At 42.9% G+C, this 24,364-nt stretch overlaps 2 protein-coding genes across 2 annotated transcripts in view; one reads left to right on the forward strand and one right to left on the reverse strand.

Moving 5' to 3' along the window:
* Positions 1–2,138: 2,138 nt before the first annotated feature.
* STOML3 (stomatin like 3) lies at positions 2,139–12,000 on the forward strand. Its single transcript, XM_082487216.1, has 7 exons — positions 2,139–2,321; positions 5,732–5,835; positions 6,656–6,728; positions 7,957–8,039; positions 9,675–9,878; positions 10,884–11,018; positions 11,161–12,000. The coding sequence occupies exons 1-7, from the start codon at positions 2,270–2,272 to the stop codon at positions 11,359–11,361; spliced, it is 852 nt and encodes a 283-aa protein (XP_082343342.1). The 5' UTR covers positions 2,139–2,269; the 3' UTR covers positions 11,362–12,000.
* A 1,720-nt stretch (positions 12,001–13,720) lies between these two features.
* LOC309679379 (complement C4-A-like) overlaps positions 13,721–24,364 on the reverse strand; it is a gene marked incomplete at its 3' end in the record, with an annotated part of 52,533 nt that continues 41,889 nt past the window's right edge. The window contains 8 exon segments of the mRNA XM_082492664.1: positions 13,721–13,859; positions 15,031–15,163; positions 18,574–18,657; positions 19,427–19,519; positions 19,914–20,003; positions 21,029–21,137; positions 22,179–22,253; positions 22,865–22,952. Of these exon segments, the coding sequence (XP_082348790.1) occupies positions 13,721–13,859; positions 15,031–15,163; positions 18,574–18,657; positions 19,427–19,519; positions 19,914–20,003; positions 21,029–21,137; positions 22,179–22,253; positions 22,865–22,952 (811 nt within the window).

Here is a 24,364-nt window from a genome sequence, read left to right on the forward strand (position 1 = left end):
TTTAGCTACATCAGCACACTGCAGAACTAGCTGAGCTGCCGCCAACCCAAACCGCGTTCATCTAACATTGCTTCAAAGTCAATAAGTCCTGCTAAAGTGGCTTTGGACTCAAACTGGTTTGCTTTGTGGTACTGGTGTATGACACAGGGCTGCGCCAGGCGGTTCAGCACCGGTGAGCTTGCGGCTTGTAAACTGCTTTGCCCCAGAGCCCTCATGCATTTCCTTCTCTGAGTGTTTTGTAGCACTTCGGGACACGAGTTATCCACATACCCCAGTGTAGCCCCAAGGAGGAAGGATTAAGATTGCCCCGCCTTTGACTTCAAATTTTTGAAATGGGGAATAAAAGTGCAGCTGAAGTTAACACGGAGAAAGTAATACAGTGATGTTCCTGAACATAAAACACCATCTGCTTTAGTCACTTTTCAAGGGATGTATTTACAAGCACCTCAGGGAATTGTCAGTAAACATCAGGGATCAATTATTTCTGTTAGATTTTAATATATTTTGCTCATCTATCTCACGGTGTAAGCAGCTGTGTAGATTGTGGCATTCAAATGGCTTGGAATAAAGTTGTTTTCAATAAAACGGTTGCTCTAAAATAAAAAAATAAATAAAATAGTTTTGCATGTTCTGCTTTTGTTTCTGGAATAATTAAAGCAGATTTTTCTTGTAACTGTTCACCCTTGGTGCCCTACGAGTAGGCATCTGTCCTGAACAGGGTTGATCTCACAGCTCCGTGTGAGAAGCCAGATAATTAGGAAGATGCTACAAATGACTTCAGATGGATATTATCACATATTTGGGCGGGGTGTTGCAATAAGCATGTCAATCCCGGTTTTGCAAGCTGTTTGTGCTTATGGTTCTTGGTGTGATTTAAAACATCCATTCAATGGTGTAGTTTCCTCTGTGAGGCTGAGAAAGGATTCTCCGGGGAGCAGTCAGCTTTGAATGACCCATCTGGGGCCAACGTCATTACTGGCAGGGCTGAAGACATAAGTGATATGAAGCTGGAACCAGAGCTTCACAAAGATATTCTAAATGATGGATACCCACAGAAAACAGCCATATAATTAACGCGGCTATATGTCAAACTCATAAATTACATATGAAAAGCCACCTCTCATTTTTTCCTCACATAATGAGCAACAGATTTTTGTCCGTTGAGAAGGCTGCTCTCTGCTGCTGCAGCCTTCCCAAATGGCTTCATCTGAAATGCGGTGCTTGGTTTGATTGTCAAGATTAAAAAGTGTTTTGTGAAAAATATTCTTATTTGGGGGAAAATTTTAAGACTTTGGAGCTGAAATTGTGATGTACAGTATCAAGAAGTGTGTGATGAGCTATGCTATACAGCACAGGGACCTCACCTGGAGGATTATTTATGTTGTTAGTGCTTGAGATCTGAACAGTAGTTTAGCTAATAGGTCCCATAAATAAGATTAAAATAAGATTATTAGACTAATATGTCTAATAAATACTAAGAGGTGTACAACAGAGGAGCAGTACTCAATCTGTACCTTCTGGCTTTATAGAATCATAGAACCATTTATGTTCGAAAAGACCCTTAAGATCATCGAGTCCAACCGTTAACTGCCAAAACCACCACTAAACCATGTCCCTAAGCCTCCAGGGATGGTGACTCAACCACATCCCTGGGCAGTCTGGTCCAACGTCTGATAACCCTTTCAGCAAAGCATTTTTCCTAATACCCATCCTAAAGCTCCCCTGCTCTAACTTGAGGCCATTTCCTCTTGTGCTATCACCTGTTACTTGGGAGAAGAGACTGACCCCCACCTTGCTACAACCTCCTTTCAGATAGTTGTAGAGAGCGATAAGGTCTCCCCTCAGCCTCCTTTTCTCCAGACTAAACAACCCCAGTTCCCTCAGCTTCTCCTCATAGGACTTGTTCTCTCTTTATCTTCTCTTTCCGTCTTGTCTTGTTCTTGTTTTTTCTCTCTGGTGACAGATATTACTGAAGCATAGAAATAATTTGAATCTTGGATTTTGTGGGGTGTAAAACCAGCTGGGCCAAGTACGTCCCCAGACAGAAGACCGCAGAGTTACATCAGGGACAACCCTAATCCACGAGACTTTGTTTTTGTAAACATCCCCCTCTCACCAGGGTAACTGACTCCCAGAGGGCTCTGGTACAAGTGGGGGTTTCCCCTCCTCTCACCCCGCTTCTCTCTTCAGCACTTCACATGAGCACTGTGCAGCTTCAAGATATTCTGCCGGCTCCTCTGTGAGGGGACCAGAGTGTCCCTCGAATGGGATGGATCCCCAGAGAGAGTCGCCCAAGAAAAACAACACGGAGCATCTAATTGGTAAGCCTTGCTTTTTGTCTTGTGCGTGTGTTTTTTCTCAGTAATAAAAAGGAGCTAAATTAACCAAACATAAAAAGTACATTTGAACCCAGGCATTCATCGGAAGTCTCCCACATAGGCTGGAGATGAAAATTCAGACTCTGCCACTGTGACCGACAGAACACTCCGACTGCCCTGCCAGCACACGTCAGCATCTACCTTTCACCAAAGTGACCCCAGGGGCTGACACGTCTGATTCAGCTATTGATACACTTCTGTGTGTAGGGATGGGGTGGAAAATATGAGTTAGTTAGGGAAGGTAGAAGAATTGTTCAGCCCCAAAAGGACATTTGATGTGCTTGGACTTGTGCGATGAGCAGCTGGTGCTCTCTTCAAGCAATGGAACTGATGCCAAACCAAAGTTGTTACGGTCCATGTGTGCTGCTTTCACCCTTGTGTCTGGCCGTTAGTATGGATAGTGTGGTGGGACAAGCATGAGTCTTGGCAGGATTGATTTAGGTGCTTGTAGAAAGCAGGAGAGTCCATAGTGTTTACAAAAGGCTGAAGCTACTCTGTTTCCGTTGCTGTAGGAGACTTCAGAGATTTTTGCCCACAGTTCTTTATATTGTTCACAAGACAACTTGGACGTTTTCAGTTGCCTTTCAAGTTTGACCCTCACATCAGGATCTTGTGTGTTCATGATGTACCATGATGCGTGTATCAAGAAAAAACAAAGTGGATCCTACAAGTGTCCTGGAGCTTTCCCATAACTGCTGGTTGATGAGCTCTCACATCTTGCAGTGTATTGTAGCTCTTGGTTTGCTCTAGACTGTAGACCCAAGTGAGGTTTTTTGGTGGTTACGACTATTCTAGTCTGTATACAGGCAGAGCAAAACCAGGTCACTGATGAGTCGGGACTGATCCTTATTCTTCACTATCGTGTTTTTCTAGAGGCTTCCATTTGTCTTGTGGTTAATTGGTTTGAAACTTCAGGGTAATCAGAGAACATTTGTCATGGTTTTTGGGAAGCTAGATCTGGATTCACTATTAAGAAAGCATACTGTCATATCCTGCTTTTGTCATTGGAATCTATGTTTTCAGTTTTCATGGAGAAGGATTCACTTGTACTTTGTCAAGTTTTGGACGTGTGCTTCTTGCCCATAGTGGTGATGATATCTTGACCTATCTCTTCTCAGCTGCTCAAATATCAGTCTGCAGGGTATGGGCATTTGTTCCCAGCCATTCCTCCCCATCTGTGGCTTGTGTCATTCCTACCAGGTGTCTTCACAGTGGTCTTAGGTGGATGATGTTACAATCCCAAATTGTTTTTGAGGAGGTTCTTCATGACCAAGTTGGACACTGGAGAAGTAGAATTTCAGACATTTTTCTGTAATCTAATCCTTTAGACAAAATAAAGAAAGAGAGCGCAAAATGTTGAGTTCTGCTGAACAAAGCATCCCTTCATGATTAATTTCCCCAAGCTTCAGATTAAGAATTATGAATGATGCCCATCCCATGAGTTTCCTTGATCTCTTTTCACTGATTAAAACATGCTCGACTGCTGGTACTTCTTTTACCTGTAGCAGCCTGACATACCACTAGTGTAACATGAAGAACACCGTGTGGCAAACAAGCAGCAGTGAAAGCGTTAAAAGATTTTCACACTAAATCTTAAAAGTCCTGCCTTCAAACACGTGGCCTTAAGGTTCACATGGTGATTTACTCAGGGGACCTCCTCAAATCTTCCCTACCCACTGATTGCAGCATGGCTGATGATACCTCATTAAACAACCAGGGATTTCAAATTACTCTTTGTTGGAAAGGGTCGGGAGGAAAGCCGGGCTCCCGGTGTGGTGGTTCCTATGCTCAGCTCTTGGGCCAGATAGTCCAAGGGAGTCCTGAAACTCGTCCCTCTTGGAGACAAATGTGTTTATGCGTGAGTGATCAAATCCGCAGCGGGGACCTCAGAAGTAGGATGGGCAAAACCACAAGCAGCAAAGGGCTTGGTTGTAACACCCAGGTTTGCCGTGAACACTGCCAGCAGGTGCAGCCCAGCTATGCACAGAGGAACCCAAGAGAAGAAGGAGCTGCAGGAGGGCTGTGTTGTTGTCTTCTCCTCCTCCAGGCTTGCTGGGGATTTTTTGACAAACTTGTCGGTCCTGCTCCACTGGTCTGTCAGCTTGTGCCTTACAGGTCAGGTAGCCTCGTGCTGCTTCAGTGTGGTGACAAGTTTTTTTTTTCCTCACAATGTATAAAGTGAATTATTTTCTTTTCTATGTATCACTTTCTATCTGCATATGAATTTTATTTGATGTCAGAAATTCCCAGTGCTACCCTGTACCTTTGTGGTAGCATACCCAAAACACGCTGCATCCATGCATCAGCATGAGGGAGGTTCTGTCTGAGCCTTCATCCCTCTCTTCTGCCTCTTCCCCTTGCATTGGGAGATGTAGGCTGTGGTGTTCAGCTTCCCATCTGCTGATGCTCATGCCCATAAAGATCCTCTTCTGGCCCAAACCGAGCAGCCAGGCAGCCCCAGCCTGCATCCCTGATGCTTCTGCTTTTCTTGTGACTCTCCTGATCCAAGGCGTTTCTGCATTTAGCAAAATTAAGTTGGCCTCGCAGCACTCTGTCCTGGTGGCAGGATTGGCCTGTTTCACTCATTGCCCTCTTCCGTCCCTCTTCTTTCAGGACCTCAGCAGCTCCAGCTGCTCTTCTCTTCAAAGAGCAGCTGCTCATTGATCACCTTTCCCTTACAAAGAACCTCCCAAACTTTTCGTACTTGAACAACAACTCACCACTGCCTTCCCTTCAGGCAAATAATAATAATAACGAAATTATTTTGATATATATTGATTTCATTATAATGAAATTATGAAATTTCATTATAATGAAATTTTGGGATGAGAAGAGCTGAATGCAGTGAGGGAACCGCTCAAAATGCATGGGTGTGGATTTTGACAAGCACTGATTTTGAAGCTTCTGGTTCAGTGGATGAACTGCTCCATCAATGCTCCTCAAAATTTTCATCTAAAGACAGCCAGTGTTCCCCTCATTTTCCTTATTACCTGTTTCATTTAAACAAAACCTTTTGCCCCAGCTGTGGCACACTGGCAGAGATTCATATCCATGAACCCAATGTTTTATTTCTCCTTCACAGCCCCCAGCTTAGACAAGGTTTTTAATTTTTCTTCTTTCTTTCCTGTTGCAAAATGTACTTCCTGAACCTTTTAACCTTTGGGGCAGAAGGGTCGGAAGGTTGGCTCTTTGTGTTTTACAGCTTTTGGTGAGCGATGGGAGGGAGGTAAGAGGGAACGAGTCTCTGCAGACTTCGCAGTCCCTCATGATTGCTCTGGGCTAGATCTACAGCCCTCAGATAACTCTTTTCAAAATTTGCATTCGCTGCTTTTCTTCCTTATTTTTTGTTATAGCTGACAGGCGGGAAGGAATTGGTGCCTGTGGCTGGATCCTGGTTTCCCTTTCTTTCCTCCTGGTGCTTATTACCTTTCCTATTTCCATCTGGGCATGTATCAAGGTAAGATAGTGGGATTTGGGGCACACAAATAATGCTTTATGATCATCATTGTTATTTATATTTATTGATTTTGTTAAAACAAGGCACTTCACATTCACTTTTTGGAGATTGTAAGATCTTGTAGAGAAGATGTGGTCTGGGACCAAGAGGTCCATGTTCTTTTTCTGTCACCACAACTTACTCATTTAATTTCTTCCAATCTCAACTTCCATCATCAGTTAAACTTCCCTGCTTTACAACAATGCTGGGAGAATAAATATACAAACTTTTCCGAAGAACTCGTATTTGATGCTGCCAGCAATAGTGATTAACATGGGTACCGATGAAAAAAGCAGCAAGTCCCTGCATTGAGGGACTGTACAACCTGAACCCACAGTCCCTTCAAGGCATGAGCATAATATTATTAATTTAAATCAGTTTTGGGGGGTGATCACCCTGAACACCAGGCCTTGTCCTGATACACTAACCGAAGTAGTTAGCTAGATGATCTGAGGTGAGTGATACTTTTTCTACAGCTCCTCTGAGTGTAGCACTGATGTTGAGAGAACTGTGGATAGTCACGTTAGATCAGTGGCAATTCTTTCATATTTGGTCTGTTTTGTAACCTATTTGCAGGGCCAGGGTCTGAGTTTTTCCAGCCAAGGATGAGGTCAGGAAAAGAGATAAAATGCTTAATGACTTACAGCTTTGTTGGTTCCTATATAATTTGTACTTTTTTTCACTTTTAATGTAGATGCCAAAGATTAAAAAAAGAAAAAGTCAGTCCGGAGAGCAAGAATAAAGTTATTTGTAAAATTCTAAATTTAAAATATTTCCCTAGGTTATCAGAGAATATGAACGTGCTGTTGTATTTCGGCTGGGACGTATACTGTCTAAGAAAGCAAAGGGACCAGGTGAATGCACGCAGTTTTATTCTGTTAAAGATGCACTGGTTTTATTTTATGACGATGCACTCTAACCACATAGAGAATCACAGACGTCCATGAAATCGCTCTTCATAGCACAGAGGGGGATGAGATGGGCCTCTCTGCTGCAGTTCCTTTACCTGCAGGCTGTTTGTTTCTTTGATGAGAAGATAAAGCCACCCCTCTGTCACAGCACAACACAGAAAGTTGAGGACCTCGATACCAGGTACAGCTGTTGAGTAGGTTGGACAATGGAAGGTTGAGTTCGTGCTGCAGACGCTGTTGGGGGACCAGAGAGGCTTAAATGCAGTCTTCAGCTCTGCTGCAGATGTTTTTGGGTGACTGTGGCCACTCTCCCTCTACCTCACTTCCAACACTGCTCATTGCTACCAGCTGTTTAGCTGTCTTCTGCTCTGAAAATGGTAAATGTCTGAGGGCACAGACACTGCATCTATACAGAGTCTGTTACAGTTGCCTCGTGTCAGGTTACACATCACAAGTACAAACCAAACCCAACAACACGAGCCATTTGCATTGGTGCAGTTACCACCTCTGTGCAATGAAACTGGACAAACTTGAAGTTGAAGAGGAAAAGGTCCTTTCCAGACACTGTCTTTCCTCTTGAATAGTAGCCTAGTGGTCCAAAGAGCAGCTAGGGCAGGTGAAGAGCTCTTCTGTGTGGCTCTGGGCACCTAAGCAAGGTGCTGAGATTAGATAGTTATGTCAGGTCCTCCTCTCTAGTGAAGGGAGAGTGGGGACTCCTTCGCAGGACGGGTCAGATCTTAGGGCAACGTTCCTAACGTGAGGGCCTACAGGTGGTGCAGGAATCTGGACCTGGGAGATGTCTTTCCTGGGGACACACGTACTGTACCATAAGTGGCTCATGATCTAAAGAAGGGAAACTAAACAAAGGCATGGAAGGAGTGTTTTGTCAAAAGTCTTGTGGCAGATTTGAGACCAGAACTGCAGTCTGCCCAATTCCCGTCCAGAGCCCTTGGCTGTTAAATTTGTGTTATTTGCAGCTATCTGCATTTCCCTCCGTTATTTGAAAAACCCCATTTTTGCAGCTCCTGTAGCAGAAGGGATAGCTGTAGTAGTAAGGTGGACTCATTCCCCAGCCTGTGGATATTTCCATCTGTTTGCTTTGTATGGGATACCTGTCCCTAGACTTAGCTTTCAGAAACCAGTGTTTCATCTAATTATTTTTGTGTTTCAGGTTTGATCCTCGTACTTCCATGTACAGATACATTTATCAAGGTTGATCTTAGAACTGTTACCTGTAAGATTCCTCCACAAGAGGTAACCATTCGCTAGCAGCCATCTAAACCAGAAATGAAACGTAGAGCTGATTTGTGGCACGATCAAAAATAATGTGGATGTTTTATAGTCTTGCAGTTGTGAGCTACCGTATAGAATTTAGCTTACTTGCTGTATCTTCTGACTTCCAAACTGCTTACAAAACTTCTTCTACTTACGAAAACCTGCACGTGCATCATTGCAGGCCAAGCAAGCTCCTCGTGCTGGTGTTCAGAACTGTGAGATAAAAGTTAATGGAGGGGACTAGAACTGCAAATGGGAGTCAGAGAGGACAAGAGAGGAGAGGCTAAAAAATTCCCAATTGTATTTTTATTCTACACATGGAAATGAAGCAATAGACTAGTGTAACACATCCAGAATAGAACATCCTAATAAAATTGGATCTGACATGCAGCTCACGATTCAAAAAGACCCTCAGTGATGTTGTAGTCACTGGTTGAAAGTATGCACACCCTACGCGTTTCTGAAAAGGCAGGGTACATACAGATAACAAATCTCCTTAAAGTAAAAGGAATTAACAGGTAATCATCCACAAAACTCAGATCCAAGCAGGAGTGGAGAGGTGCATCTTTAGGCATTTTATTGACAAACATTAACCAAATAATTTAGTCTGAAGAATCAGTTGCTGAGTGATTCCTGTCCAAAGTTTTGGCTCCATGTGGCCCCAGCCCCACCATGGTACAATGCTTCTGCCGGTGGAGTTGGCACTGCTGTCTCCTTCCTTATATGAAGAGAAGAGCAGACAGGGGTGGGATGGCCCCAGGACCCCTTTGGCCCCTGGAATTACCCACTGTGTTCCCCAGGAGCTTTTTCTTGGAACATTATCTTTCTGTAATCGCAAAGAGCCTTTTCTGAGAGTGCAGGTTGCAGGGGTGCAGGTGGTGGAATGGAAAATGTCTCCCTCAAAACAGGAGGCTGGAAGGAAGATGGTTGCAGTACTTGTGCTTTACAAGGCTCTAGCAGCTTTTGGCAAGGCTTCTGCAGCTGTCGGCGGGGCTTCTGTGAAGCACGCACTTGCAGGCAAAAGATGCTGAGGTGGGAAGAGATAGTGGAGCATCATCGGTGCTTTGCTGAGGCCAGCTGCCTGCTGAGGCACGGGGGACTTGTCTGGCAAAAGGTGACGCAACTCCTCTATGAATACTTAAATAATTTTCAGAGTTTCTTCTCACATTTTCTTGCACTTTGCTTTTCACTTTTGTTTTAATTTGCTGGTGTTTCTTACAGATATATGGTTTAGGGGAAGTAACACAGACCTTCCAATCTGCACGCAATGTGTAAAATGTATAAAACCAGGAATGGCCCTTTCCACCAGAAAGTAAGAGGATAACCGTCATGTAGTATTGCAGAAGAAATTTGTGCAGGTTATGAGATTCCCTTACTGTTGAAACAGCTGTCTAAAGGCTACGCACAACATTTTGCCCTGGTTTAAACTACTGGTGATGCAGGATAACTTCCTTGAAGTTATTTCTCAGGGGAATAACAAAGAAACCAAACGAAACTCTTAGTTTCCTTGAATTATCAGAGCTTTTTCCTCACTAAGGGGAAAAAAAAAATCCCCTTCCCTCGCAAGGCGTGTTATAGGATCCTTCTCTAATTCTGCACATTTCTGCAATACAGATTCTCACAAAAGATGCCGTTACTACCCAAGTTGACGGGGTGGTGTACTACAGGATCCACAGTGCTGTCAGCGCCGTCGCTAATGTCACTGATGTCCACTCGGCTACCTTCCTCTTGGCACAGACAACCCTGAGAAACATTCTGGGTACACAGAGCCTGGCTCAGCTCCTGGCAGGTCGTGAGGAGATTGCACACAGTATCCAGGTAACCTGGCTCTCAAAATTCACAGACAAGCATGGAGATTTGTTCTGGGGACTAGCAAATGAGAAGTAATCTCTCCTTCTTTCTTCAACAATGATAGCAAAATTTTCCTTTATGGTTTTTATTCAATTATACATCTCATCGCTTAGTGTCAGAAAGAGTTGTTCTAAAGGTATTTCCCCCGGTTCTTGTAGAAGAGTTATTTCTTGTCAAAAAAAGTAATGACCCCTCTGAAATTATCCAGTGAGTTGAATAAATCAGTTTAGTCTTTGTACAGATGCTGCTGTAAGCGGTGTGAAAGAAGTCTGCTGCTTTTGGGAAGCTCTGAATTGAGCAGACCCTTGGTTGAGGTTTAATCAGTCTCCTGTCATAACAACTAAGAATACAGAACCAAGTTGTTTTATGATTTGAAGTGCCATCTTTTTTTTTTTCTTTTTTTTAATTTGGCAGCCCAGGAGGGAGCAGAGAGGAAAACCAAAACCTGTTTTACTCTTTTCAGTCAGAGAAGAGGCATAGTCAAATCAAAGAGAGCTTGTACCCCTCTCCAGCCGGGGCAGCAGCTGTGGGCAGAGCAGGGTCACGATGGTGTGATGTGGGTTGTGGTAGCATGCAGGAACCTCAGTGCAGAAGAGCGTGCCAGTGCTGTGTCCTTCACCCATAGTGTGCTTTTACGGCATCGTGCCATTTTAGGAAGCTGCTGTAGCATTACTTTGTAAAAGGGAGAAGTTTGGTAAGTGCTCACCTAAAGAAAGGACGGGGATTGTAATCTAGGAGGCAGTAGAGAAGCCACACAGGAGACACAGGTGCTGATCAGCAAGAATTTCATAAGGTTGCGGTACCTACCGTATGCACACCACGTTGGATGTTAGTGCTCCCGGAGGGCTCCGTCTTTCTGTTGTGCAGGTTTGCACGCTGCCTTCCCTTCCGTCCAAGCAGCAGGGTACATCGCGTGGTTTTCTCTCTGCCATTATTGTGCTTTTCATGGTGGGTTGTGTGTTTGTCCCCAAGGCTATCCTTGACAGTGCCACGGAGCAGTGGGGAATCAAAGTGGCCCGAGTGGAGATCAAAGATGTCAGGATTCCTGTGGCTATGCAGAGGGCAATGGCAGCTGAAGCAGAGGCTGCTCGAGAGGCAAGAGCTAAGGTGAGGCCCACAGCAATGTCTACCCCCAAGCTCCTGTATCCTTGTCCCAGGCATCCAAATGCCCATTTATTTTCTCCTCATTGTAAAAGGGGATTTTTGCTACTATGGGCAGCGTCACAGTGCCATCTCTCTTACTTTGCAGGTTGTGGCAGCAGAGGGAGAAATGAACGCTTCTAAAGCCCTCAAGCAGGCCTCCATGGTGCTGGCGGAGTCTCCGGCAGGTCTTCAGCTGCGCTACCTGCAAACGTTAACAACCTTGGCAGCGGAGAATAATTCCACCATTGTCTTCCCTCTCCCTATAAATATGCTTGAGAGTTTGGGGCAGAAAAATAGAGGGGGTTAGAGATGGTTCTATGCTCGCTCCTTGGGCAGAGAGGTTTAAAGGGTTTCCCAGGAAGCAAGGGGTTCCATGGGGTTCCAGATTACCAGAATTAAAGTAGAAGCATGCTTGGATCCTCTGTACCAAAAATAGAAGTAAAAATAGTTTAATAATCACACATAGCTCCCACATTAGGAGATTGCATTTGCGAAGTTTAGGCACTACACAGTTTCAGCTTAGATTCATCTCCAAGTGAAATGGAAGAAAATATGTAAAATGCAATAAAATATGTAAAATTCATGTTCGACCCAATATGCAATTTTAATGATGCTTTCACCACATGTTACAGACTCTTGAGCATAGCAATTACTTGGTGATCTGTCTGCTAAGCAAGAACCTCTGAGCTCTTGATTTACTCCACACAGCAAAAAGGTCAGATACTGGTATTTAACTCAAGTCCTGTGGAGTGGAAAGATGGATTTGTCCCCTAACCTTAGAGGAATTCTTTCATAACTATTAGTAGGGTAATTGGTATGTCTGTTGAACAGCCTATTCTTTGTCTTATATGAGTAGAAATTAGCACTCGCTTTACTGACCTCAGCTGGATTTTGCCATATCACTGACATTTCTATAAGCTCTGTAATAAAAATAAGAGAATATATGTCCAGGCATTACAGTCACATTTCCTAAATCTGAAAGCTGGGGCAGACCTCGAGGAAAACTAATTGTCCTAGGTTAATTTAAGTGCCTGTCTTTCACTTTCAGGAGGTTTTTTATCCTGCCATGCGGATGTCATGAAGCAGTGGTGTAGGTTTTCCTATAATGAGCCTTCCCCACCCTCCATCCATGCAGTGCCTGGCAGCTGAATGGGGGACATGGCTGATATCTGAGTTCAGCTGCCATCATAGCTGAGTTTACAGCCTTCAAAAAGAGCCGGGCACTTCCCAGTGCTGGCACACAGTGATGACCTATCTGCTATGAATCTGAAGGCTCTTGTGGAGTAGCTGTTCTGGTAGGTGCTGCTGCCATGTAGTGTCTTCTCCGCACGAGCCTCACTGCTGGTCCTCCTATCCAGTAGGGTCATTTGACTCCAAATTAACCAGATCAGCATAGACCTACTAATTATGATACTGTTGATACAGGCCCTTCTTATTTTTACTGCAGTATAAGGCAAAAAGTCCAGGTGGCAAATTTTTGTGCTGAGTAGCTGCTGGCATGAAGGCAGTGGTATGAGCATCTGAGGAGGGTGACCTCTTCAGCAAACACAGCGTTTCATTGCAGCTCTTCTCTGCTTCAGACATGACTGCCAAATGGCATTTTGCTGGCAAACTAAAGAAGTAAAACCTGTATTTACAAGTCATCTACTTATCAGTGTTATAAAAATATTTATACAGAATTTTTCTTATACTAAGAAAAGAGAGGCTTTGAGTTTTGGAGTTATTTTTCATCATCAGCTTAGTTTGCCATTTGTGAAAGCCTTTATAACTGTGGCAGCAACCCCCCCACCTTGCCCTGACAAATAATGCATCTCCACTGCAGAGTTGTTTGCGTACCCACAGAAGCAGTAATACTTTAGAAACATGCAACCACAGATTGTGTCTTTTTGGGTTTTTTTAGGTAATGCAAATTAAATAAACTCTAAAAAAAGAAAAGCTTGAAAGACATGTAATTACAAAGTGCAATTAGAAAGCAATTCTGTGCCCTCAGTGAGCTACTGGCACTAACTAGCCTGTGCAGGACTCCTGGGTCAGGCACGGGACACATCCACTCCAGTTGCCCATCCCTGATGCTGGGCCGGTTCCAGTTCCAGCTTCAGAAGTGCGTATGGGAATCCTGCTGTGGTACAAGTCGAGTTATTCGTTCCCCTACATGAGGACTCACAATTAATTGATGTGCTGAAGCACGAGCGTTACTATCTCTTTTCTTTCAGTAGCAGCGTAACAGAGGCTGTACTTGGTAAGCCCATGAATGCCCAGTCTTCTTTCTGACCCACGCAAATTTCTTGGCCTCTTTTTTTTTTGCCCAGTGACAGTGACTACAGGAATTAATCAGCTCTGCAAGCAAAATGATTTTTCATTTGATCCCCTGCAGTATAATTGCACTGGTGTATAATGGATCAGGGAGACAGAAACTCCTGCTCTCTCTTCACCAGTGTCAGGGACAATAAACACAATAACTAGTAGACTAACTGCAATTTTTGTTGTATTACCCACACACACATACATCTACAAGAAGATACCCCAATCAGCAAAACAGATAACAACAGAAGCAGCTCTGCAACGTCTCAGGTGCCACTCTGATGCACAGGCTTTGCAAGAAATATTCAAGAAGGAGCCGAGTCGCAGTGACGTGGGGTGTAGGATGTGAGGAGCAGCGCGATGGTTCAGAAGAGACACAGGCTGTTAGGCATGTTCATGAAGTCCTGGAGGTGAGCACAGGCTTGCCGGTGCAGGGTAGTGCGGCACTCGCTGTCTTCTGGAATTTTCTCTATCCAGGCTTGTGCATCAAGGAAGTACTGCATCCTGAGTGCAAATGGGACAGGTGAAGGAGGTGAGTGGTTACTGCTGACATGGAGCAATGGGGAAAGCATAAACCCCATGACTCTGCATCCCTCCATGGAGGCATCTCTGAGATCAGGAGGAGTTATATTAGCCAAGAAATTTGCCTGAAACCTAGTTTCAGCAGCAGGTTAACTGAGCTTTGAATAAAGTTTGGGAAGTGTCAGTGCCAAGCTGGGATGAACTTGGCTGTACTTGTGTTTTGAGTGACACCAGGTAAGCTTGGGCTAAATTTCTACTCCAGTTTTCCAGAGTGGCACAAAAAGCCCCAGTGCACACCAACGGGACACGCTGAAGGGGAATTTAGTTTCAAGAGAGTATCCAAAAATGTTTCCTAATTTTCTGGGGTGAGAAGCCATGTAGCTTCTGACATTTTACGACTGGACTGGAGAAGACTTTGGAGGTTGCACCTCTGCTGGGAGACTTCAGTACTTAACAGGCTTCTGCTGAAGCAGGCCCCTGATTTATGCATCCGCTTTGGTGTCATACAGAGGTGGGGAGAGGGGACTTTTTAACATTTTAGGAAGTGGCGCTCACAATTTGATTGAGAAGGTCTTCCTCCTAGAAGCTTTCAGAGGCATTACCTTTCTCCATTTCTGAGCAGGAAAATAAAAAATTTAAGATGTCTTCCTCACTAAATATTTGATAGTGTCAGACTAAATTCCTCCTTAGATAAATTCCCTTTTTTCATTAAAGTGTGACAATGAGAAATGAAGAAAACACACTATTTGCATGCATGATATAACAGAAACTTGGAGAGCTGCTCTTAGCCACGGTCCCACCCATGTCTTTTGCAAACACAGGAATTGCATAAGGCATCTGCAGTAGATAGAACGGTGTGGTGTTTCCCATTCTCCTTTTCTAGCCGTGAGTTTTTAACCCAGTGGAGTCAGGGCCAGATTTTGATTCTGAGAAGTGTGGTAACCAGGCTCTACACAGATACATGAGCCGATAGATTTGGGTGGCTCAGCTGTTCTCCTTTTGCCTACAGAGCATTTTAGTAAAGCCAACAGAATCAGTCCCTAAGAAATTTGGCCCTCCCTTTGCTTTCTGGAGGTATTCTAATAGGCTGAATATCCTCTGGATTCACGATCCACCATAGCAGCCGCTGCTTCTCAGAAACCGTTGCACTTACTTGTTGTTGCAATCAACCGTTTGCCCATCTTTCCCCATGAGGAGGTACCGTTTGCCAGTGACCATGTTTAACTTGCACATGGAGCGTGATAGGAACTGTCGGTGGGCACCGACCTGGATGCTTTCATCAGTAGCTGTGGCACAAGAAGAGAAAACCCCATGAACTTTTCTAATAATGAGTAGAACTGTAGCCCACAGGACACAACCCCTTGTGATGATTTACTCCACTGCTAAGCCAAGGTAATATTTCTCTAAGGAGTTGTGGCTTGACATGGGAATAAATGGCCATGCTATGGTAGGATATATTTCCCTTAACATTACCTGACAAAAAGTAAGTAATTTCTGTCTCAGCTGGTTGTCTTGGACTCCTCAGTAGTTATTAAAGGAGCAGTTTTGCTATAGAGAATTTTCAGGCCTTATGGCCTCAGAGATTGAAGGAAACGCCAAGGGAAAAAGCAGACATACTCTCTTGTATTTCCAATTGCTCAGGCTTATGGTGGTCTTAAAAGCTAGCAAACTAAATTCAAACATCTCGAGGCTCATCAATGCAGCAGGCAGTATTAAAAACTCACTCTCCTTAACACACCCGACCTGAACTTCACGATGCAGCCTTTACGCTATTCCCTTTGAAGCTGATATGTAGGACATGCGTTTAGTGATCTCCATGTTGAAATAACTTAGAATATTCTGGTCTGGATTCTGGCGCAGAAGATTATTCATTCAAGAGCTGCACTGCCCATTATAGAAGTGGACATCCAAGGCAGAAGAGAAGGCTACTCAGATACTGCAATGACACAAGAGCTGGAAAGATGCTTATTCATCAGACTAACCACAGGTCATGAGGATACTGTGTTGTTTGGCTAGAACAACAAAGTCCATTTGAAAAAAAATGCAAATAACAGCAATATTCTAATTTCTTACTCTCTTTCTAACTATAATGTGAAATGTCATGCACAACTGTGGTGACAAATTCAACATTAAAACAGCTTAAATTACAGGTAAGACATCACAGTCTTCCTATCAGTTAAGAGAATTTTGTGCAGCTTCTGCTCTGTAAATTATTATATTACAAGTATGGAAAGTCTATTATTCAAAATAAAACCCTAAGAGTAGAATAAAGACTTAAAATAGAATATTTTAACACTAATAAGATTTCGGAGAATTTGATGTAGAGTGCTAATCTGTGAAACCTAGCACTAAGAATCTTATCTATTTCCTAGTTAGAACTTGCATTAGTTTTACATGTGGTACTTACAGGCCAGGGAGAATTCAGTCTTCAGTATTGTATGCTGTTTGACATCTGCATTTTTCCAAAGAATAATACAGTACTATAGGTTTTCTCATATAACCCAAGACCTGTCTATTGTTCCTATGCCATATGCTGTACCGAATTTTTATTTTGTTCAAGAAATGCAAAGATGGATGAGAACTACCTGAGAAAATGATGATGTTATGCCTCAGATTCATTGTGCTTAAATTACCATGGTGCTTGTGGGTTCATATGCTTCACAAATGGCCTAATACATTTCAGACTGTGGGGACCATAGGGATTTGAGTTATTACTTTAACAAGTTATTATGTAATTTCCAATTCTAAATCTCCAATTAAAAAAAAAATAATATAACATTCCAAAGTGTCCAAGCACAATTTAAGGGAAACAATTACTTCAAGTTATAGAATCTAAAAAACAAAATGGGGGAAAAAGAAAAATAAAAAAGAGGGCTCTGTGCTATTTTGCATGAAGCATACTGTTCCCCTAAAGGACTCACAGGACAGCATAAATGTTAGCCATCCAAAAAACATGCACTAATTCTATTAATAATCAAAGTAATCTGAGCAGTGCACATCTGCAAAATTTCCTTTTGCTGACTCCTAAACACAAATAAGTGTTTCCATCTGTTTTCTGAACCAACCCTTATTTGCAAGGATGAATACTGAAATAATGCCAGGGGTCCAGAGAATGAGGATTTGCCCTACTAGTTCTCACCTACCCTTGGTGATGGCAACAGAGACGAACCTCACTCAAAACAGCCACAGAAAAAAACAAAACAAAACAAAACAAAAGATAACAACTCTAGTTCAGTCATGAGCTGACTTGGATGCAATGCCTTGCTTTTTCTTCATCATCATGGCTTCATCGCTCCTCCCAGCCTTTCCCAAGCCTGTTGAAAATCTACTGATGTTTATAAGCTGCATCATACAGCCCAAACCAAAGGGGATTCTAAAGGCATCAAAAAGGAGGAGGTGGGGATGGGAGACATCATCTCTTCACTTCAACTTCCCATTCAAAGGATGTTTCTCTCAGCTGCCAAGAAACAAAATCTTTCCAGTGCTTGCCTGCAGCTTGGAGTACAAATGCATTGAGGCCCAGAGGTCTAAATCCTTTAGATCTTACAGGATTTCTGGAGGGATTAATGAAACTGTCCATCATGGTAATGTAATAGCCCATAGCCAATGTTTTGATCAGTGGGTACATTGCCACTTCCCTGCATATGGAAAGCCCTGGGCATGACAGATGTTGTCTCTGGACTCATGAAGTGTGGACCTGGTTTTCTGACAGGAACAGCACATTGGGCACAGATCACAAGTTGTGCGCCACAAAATACTGGGTGACATCACCAGTCCCCTGGGCAAAGATCAAGGGAGTGAGTTAATTACTCTGTTCCAGACAGGGAAGACTTCAAAATCTTTGAAGTTGCTTTTTAAAGGCAATCTGTGGCTGCCAAACTCAAAACTGACAACCACATGATACCAGAGTGGCTGAAGTCTGATAGCCTCTCCAGAAATTACTTTGAAGAGTATCAGTGTTCACTGATGCTGCTGATAAAGTTCGCATGGGGACAGCTGGGAGGGCCGGCCTGCAAAAAGATGTTGTCTGAGAGCAGCGCAAATCTTTACTTTGCACCAAAAGAAATAGAAAGACTTCTTTGTTGTTAGTACAATTATTAAATTCACGTTCTAGAAGTTTTACTGTGTTCACTGACTTCAGGTAAGTCATTGTGGACAACTCTTAGCCTGTTCTTGCAAGCGTTGCAAGTGCGTAATAATTAATTAACAGGCACTTTGAATCTTCATCTAGTGTCAAAACAGAGATCAGTGGATATGCCTACAGTAGGAAAAAAATGTGGATCAATAACAGCAGTCTATAAAGTAAATTAGTTGATGCATAAGACCTAATGTCCACACTGTGCATGTTTTTGCAGGGTTTATCTTAGACTAGCTCCAGTTTGGAGCTCTGGACTGAATGAAGCTGGAATGTACCTTCTGGTTTCGTTTCATCCGAAAGGATTGAAGCTCACATGCTCTGGGATTGCTGCACAATGTGAACAAAAGCAACCTCCTCCTGAACTGAATGGAACAGTGAGGTAGCTGCACCGAATAAGCCTTGCAAGAGATCAGTCTTCTTGCAAGCCTCGTGTAGAAGTCTATCCGACCCTACTTTCCACATCAAGAGAAGGCATCTGTGTGGCTCATACTGGCTAATATTTAATCAACCTAGTTTTCCTACAGGTGAATGAAAAGAGCCAAACATTTTGATACTTACTGGCTTTAAGGATTCTGTGGATTTTGGCCTCATTGTAATCAAAAACATTCTTCTGTGTACTATTGAGGAGCTCCACCTCGTACACTGCAACAGACGACAACCATGTGAGGCCAGATGGAAACATGGAATTACATCCAAAAAAAAAAAGAAAAATAGGTATGCTTCTACCAGATGTCTATACAGAGGCCGGTGTACCAACTATTTGCAAATCATGGGGTGTGAAAGACAACAGGACAGTAATCCTGTATGCCTAATATGCCTTTAGAAAGTCAGGTATTAATCAACAACCTTTAGATTTGTGTTCCTTTTGTGTATTTTTTCAAAAGAAGCTCCTATATGATTAAGTTTTCACTTTTTTCCTGTCCTGTTAGCATCTAACTTATCAAAGCTGCTGATCCGGTTGTGCTTCGGTAGCTCTTCCAACTTACCATCCAAAGAAGAGGGCAGAAAGGCAAATTAACAAAGGAGAAAATATTTGTCTAGCTCCACAGAAGGAGCTGCTGAGCTATGGCATGCCATGCAAAGCCTACTCTTTTTCTCCATACTGTAACATTAGGGATGTAGAGGATAGTGGTGCTCACACCACGGGTCTTTTCTAAACCATGTAACGTAACGTTGTCCTTGCTTCCTTCCCCCAGCATCCCACTGCTTCTTTCTGAGGTCTTTACTTTTCCCTTTCACCCTCCCTGATGACTGCAATAACACACGGCTTCATTTCACCTCCACAGCCTCTAGGCCAGATACAGAAACCCTACTCATTTCAGGAGAGGTCTGGGCATATAAAACTACAAATTTATCCTTATTAAAAAGAACTATGTTTAAACTAAATCAACAGTTGTCTTTCACGCCTTACCATAATCCGCAATAGGGTGGTAGCAGGCAAAACTGAAGCGTCTGGTTTGTGTTATGGCTTTACTGAAAGTTGATCTTTGTCTTGGGCAGGGACCTAGAGAGAAGAAAATAAATGATACATCCATCTCTATAGGCATGGATATTTAGATGGATATAGTTTACACATACTCATTCACTCAACATTATAACAGAGAATAAAACAAAATGTCAGATCAACTTTCTTAGAGGTGTGGTGGGAGGTTTTTACATATGTATGCACATGTGTGTATATATATATATATATGTATATTGCATTCAACTATCAAATCAGTCCTGGATATCTTAAAAAAAATTTAAATTTGGTACCCAACATACTAGAGGATGTTTTGTGTCCTGTATTATGCATTAGGATAATTGTAATGGCCCTTTCTGGGCTTAACAATTCTCATGCAAATGGTTTGTAGAAGTAACTATCTTCTTTTAGACCATCCTATTTAGTGATTCCTTACCTTCTGCACACTGGCAAACGTTGGCATGACACACCTTTGAAAGCATGGTGCTGTGCTTGGGAGCACTGTAGAATACGCTGCACTTTCTGTCTATGGAGGAGAAACAAAACGGCTTGTCTCAGAGAGCTCAGGTGGAAAAACCTATGCAGTACAAACCACATTTGCAGCCCAACTTTTCCCTGGTCCAGAGAAATCAGAGCATTAAGGGGTTAGATGCACATCAGCAGTCCACAAAGACGTGTAGCCTAGGCACCATACAGGCGTCACCTTGCCTTTCAGATGAGCATCAACCTGGGTTGTTCCTTCTGGGATTTTTTTTGTGGGTTGGTCTGGAGGTTTTTTTTTTGTTTGATTTGTTGTAGGTTTTTTGTTTAAGTTTTTGTGGGTTTGGGGTTTTTTTTAAACATTGTACTCTTCCCTTTTTTTTGTTGTTGTTTTTGTTTCCTCTGAAAAGCATCCATCTTAAAAGCATCTTTAGACCATAGAGCTGCAGTGAGCACTGCGCTGTTTCAGAAGAAGGAGATAGGTTCACCAATAGTTAGTGGTTTAAACCTAGTGTAAACTGTCTTGGATCCCTCAGCTTCAGGCAAAGTAGAAAATTGACCTAATTTTCAAATATTGTTTATATAACTCTGGGACATGGGGATGATTTGCATTTAACCTTCTTTGAATGGGGAACGAGACTGGTTTCTCCAGCAAGCAGAGTACATCAGCCAAGCCTCTAAGGTTGCCTATCTTAGATGCATAGAAAGACAGTCTGACCAAAAAAGATAATGTGAGTGGAACATGCTTAATAGCACTATGAGAAACAGGAACTCAGGAAACCCGATTTAAAAATCCTTGAGTGTAAAAGTTTGTTCATTCCATTTGCAATAATGAATGAATGAATGCAAAAGTTCAGTCCATTTGAAATAACAGATCCTTCCTGAGAGAGTCTCTATTTGGATAATCTTAAGCCGTGGTAGCAGAAAACAGTATTCGAGCCAGGTTATTTTAACACTTGACAAAATCACATGGTTTCACACATTACATCAAAACCACCTTTCTACAGACTGGAGTTTGTTCTTGAGGGTCTCTCTTTTAATCAGTTATGTATCATTTTTCTGTGCCCTTACCGGGGTTGTAAAAATCATAAAGGATGGCGTTTGCTGGCTGAACCAAGCCCATGGGATTGATTTGCTTTGCACCAAATGATACACAATCTGGGTCTGGTCCACTTGTGAGCTGGAGGAGAAAGGAACAATAGTTACGATGAGGAAACTAACTTTCTCCCCAGTCAGTTCCTTATTCATCTGTGCCTGTACTAGCTGTTGAATGTTTGTTTCTGATGGCATAGGCATCCCGATAGCTGTAGCCTCAACTTGAAGAAGGCATTTCCTTCCATGATTTTATTGGGAGATTTTGTGGATGAGCGAAACCTGGGAAAGGTAGTTTTGTGAGATGTGTGCCCGTCTTGTCTGCCCGAAACTGTCTGATCTGGACTCACATCCTCACTGCCTTGGGGTTTACTTTTCAGCTTTTGCCTAAAGCCACCTTTCCCAGGATTAATGGGTGTAATGTATATTCACAGCCTATCCTGTACTGGTGGCTGCCAGTATATCCATTTTCCTTAATAAAGTGCTCAGGTAAGGGACAGCTTTTGACCCATGTTAAATACACAAATTATCTAGGACAGTCATAGAAGCAATAACATTTACATTTTTTCATTAGTCTATTGTTTTATATTTTAAAAAAATCATTGCCTTGTATGCGCTTTCTACAGGGACCCCCCATTTTGGCTGTGGAGGTGAAGCAACTCAAGCGGGTGTAGGGTGGAGTCATTATTCAAAATAGGGGGAAATAGACACAGAAACTAGGGGTTTTGATGTTCACACTGGGTTGTCACTATATGGATCTCAATCCAGAAATACTGAACTTCACATGCAAGGTATCCATATGGAATTTACATGACCACCCATTAACACTTTGTCAATCTTGGATGAAAAGCATCTATTCTGACTAGAGAGGATTTGTCTTTTTTGGGGAGGCAAAGCCCAAATCTCAAACATGGACTACGTCTCCTGGAACATAGAAAGGCAGAGAACAAAGGTGCATGTTTCCCTTCTTCCCCTCCTCCACCCTCTTTCAATTGAGCTGTTCAATAATAACATATGGCAAAATCATATAGGTAACAGAGTGTGAAAAGCAATCATGATTAGGTTTAAAAAGAAGTCTATATATGCTATCTGAAATGGCAGAGATTGGAAAATCATTGGGTTTGCTTACCTCACCAAAGTAGAGCAAAACTTTTCCTTCCTTGTACTCATAGTGCTGAATGTACTGATCTGAAGACAACACCAACTGCAGGAAAACAAAGAAACAAAGAAATCAGAACAAACCCCTAGCTTAACAGGAACACCTTTGCTGCCACCTTCTATATTCTGGTTTGCTTTGTTCAGCTGTTTGTTTTTTGCTGCCCCCTTTCTTCCTCCCTAAAAGAGACAGTCCCTGAGACGAAGAACCTGGGCAAACATCCCCCAGCCGAGCAGGCTCCAGAACCCAAAGCTCTGCAGCCACCTTTGCACAGCGTTGTGCCCTGCTGGCAACCGCCCCTAAAGATTTGCGTGTCTTCCCCGCTGCAAGCATAGGACATGCTATCCTGGAATGTAATGGGACAACAGTGCCAGTGGGGAAAGCAAGATGTGTTAAAGACAGGCCCATATTTAAGTCCCCTGCTGAGCCTTGCCCTAATTTCTGTTACAAGGGTCTGAGAAGTCTGAACTCTGTTCACCACAAGCTTTTCATTTCTTGCATATATTCAGCAAATATTTTGTCAGAGCAAAAGCAATGAAAATATATCTATCCAAAATCTGTTTCCCCTTCTTTATTCCGTGGACATTGGAAAGATTTGGAAAGACAAATTTTCTATAGAAAAGTTTACAAAAGATTGCACAGAAAAATGTGTTTCTAACCTGTTCGAGATCCTTTGTGTCAGGCTCCAAGCCACTCAGCAGAGAGAGATCAACCAGGGACATCTTTGGTGCATTGGAACCTGTGGACCTTTTTAAGGGAGACCAGCAGTGAACATCTTCACTGAAGAGCCACCTTGCTTTGAAGAGTTTGTTTCTTCAAGCTTGCTAATGGCCTAGTGGGAGGTGTACCTGCCCATGGCAGGGGGGTTGGAACTAAATAAATAACTAAACAATCTTTAAGGTTCCTTCCAACCCAAACCATTCTATGATTCTATGAAACAAAATGTTCCGCTCCATTTAGCTTTCCTAAGTGGATTTTAATTTGAAAATTAGCTGCCTACCTCATTAAGAATCATGAGGCAAAATTAGTCCCCTACACTAGTCAAATAGTCATCCAAAACCCAGGTGTGGTTTTGGATGAGCTTGTCATCTAGGCTTTCTTCATAGATGACAGGCAGAAACAATCACCTTCAAAGGACAGTTCATCCCACCATAAAAGCATTGCTGAAGACAGGGAAGGTAAAAAGCTCTATCAAAGTGTCTGTTCTCTGTTACCTAGAGAGTGGAGATAGGAAATGAGTTTATCCAAATTCTTTGTGGACAAAGTCAAATGCACATCATCTTTGCTGCCCAAGGCAAAAAGTCTCATCGCTTTAACTATCCATTAGGTGTATGACAGAGCACTGGCACAGGCTGCCCAGGGAGGTTGTGGAGTCCCCTTCTGTGGAGATTTTCAAGACCCGCCTGGATGCAGTCCTGAGTAATGTGCTCTGGGCAATCCTGCTTTAGCAGGGGAGTTGGACTAGATGATCTCTAGAGGTCCCTTCCAACTCTGAAAATTCTGTGAGTCTGTGATTCTGTGATATTGGACTTCAAATCTTTTCTACTTCCACCTTCTCAGAAATCAGGTAGTTGTGCCACTGCTGGAAAATGAAGTTTGTTCTGCACTCATGTAGGGTGCCTTGCCATAAGATATTCTACACACCCTTAGCAGTACTTCAGAAACCTTTTTTTTGGCACCGTCCTTGCCCCATAAGGGATGTACCATAGTGCAGGGAAGAAGTATGTTGATGTAGTCAGTGCCTTCAGTTTTTCTCCTGCGTCTTAACTACAACAAAGGGAGCTTCACATTATTGTTTAAGCCTAACACTCAGCAATGTGCTGCAGAACACTGGATCTGATAGCTGATAAATGTTATATGGCAATTAACAGAGAAAATGATGTGTCAGCCAGCACACAATTCACTGAATAGATGTTTAACTAGGGAGAGCGAAACTTGGGAATTAGGGTAACTCCAGTCCTCCCTTGCCATTGTTCATGCCGCTATCTGGGAGGGGGGATAAAAACCACTGCCTCCAAGGCTTTGTCAAAAGTCAGTGGAAAAACTAAATTCTACTGGAGAACAACACCTGCTTCTGCCACCCTGCACCTCTCTAGAAGGGGAACTCAGGACAGCCACCGCTTTGCACTTCTGAGACCCTTACCAGACTGTGAAAGGGA

Source organism: Vanellus vanellus, assembly GCF_965231255.1.
Source record: "Vanellus vanellus genome assembly, chromosome: 1".
NCBI classification, from domain to species: domain Eukaryota; kingdom Metazoa; phylum Chordata; class Aves; order Charadriiformes; family Charadriidae; genus Vanellus; species Vanellus vanellus.

What these genes read in the sequence shown, in the direction of transcription:
- STOML3 (XM_082487216.1), top strand. Translation starts at nt 2,270, where the DNA reads ATGGATCCCCAGAGAGAGTCGCCCAAGAAAAACAACACGGAGCATCTA. An exon ending in GTAAGATTCCTCCACAAGAG is followed by an intron (nt 8,040 to 9,674) that starts GTAACCATTCGC and finishes TCTGCAATACAG; the next exon opens with ATTCTCACAAAAGATGCCGT. An exon ending in AGATTGCACACAGTATCCAG is followed by an intron (nt 9,879 to 10,883) that starts GTAACCTGGCTC and finishes TTTGTCCCCAAG; the next exon opens with GCTATCCTTGACAGTGCCAC.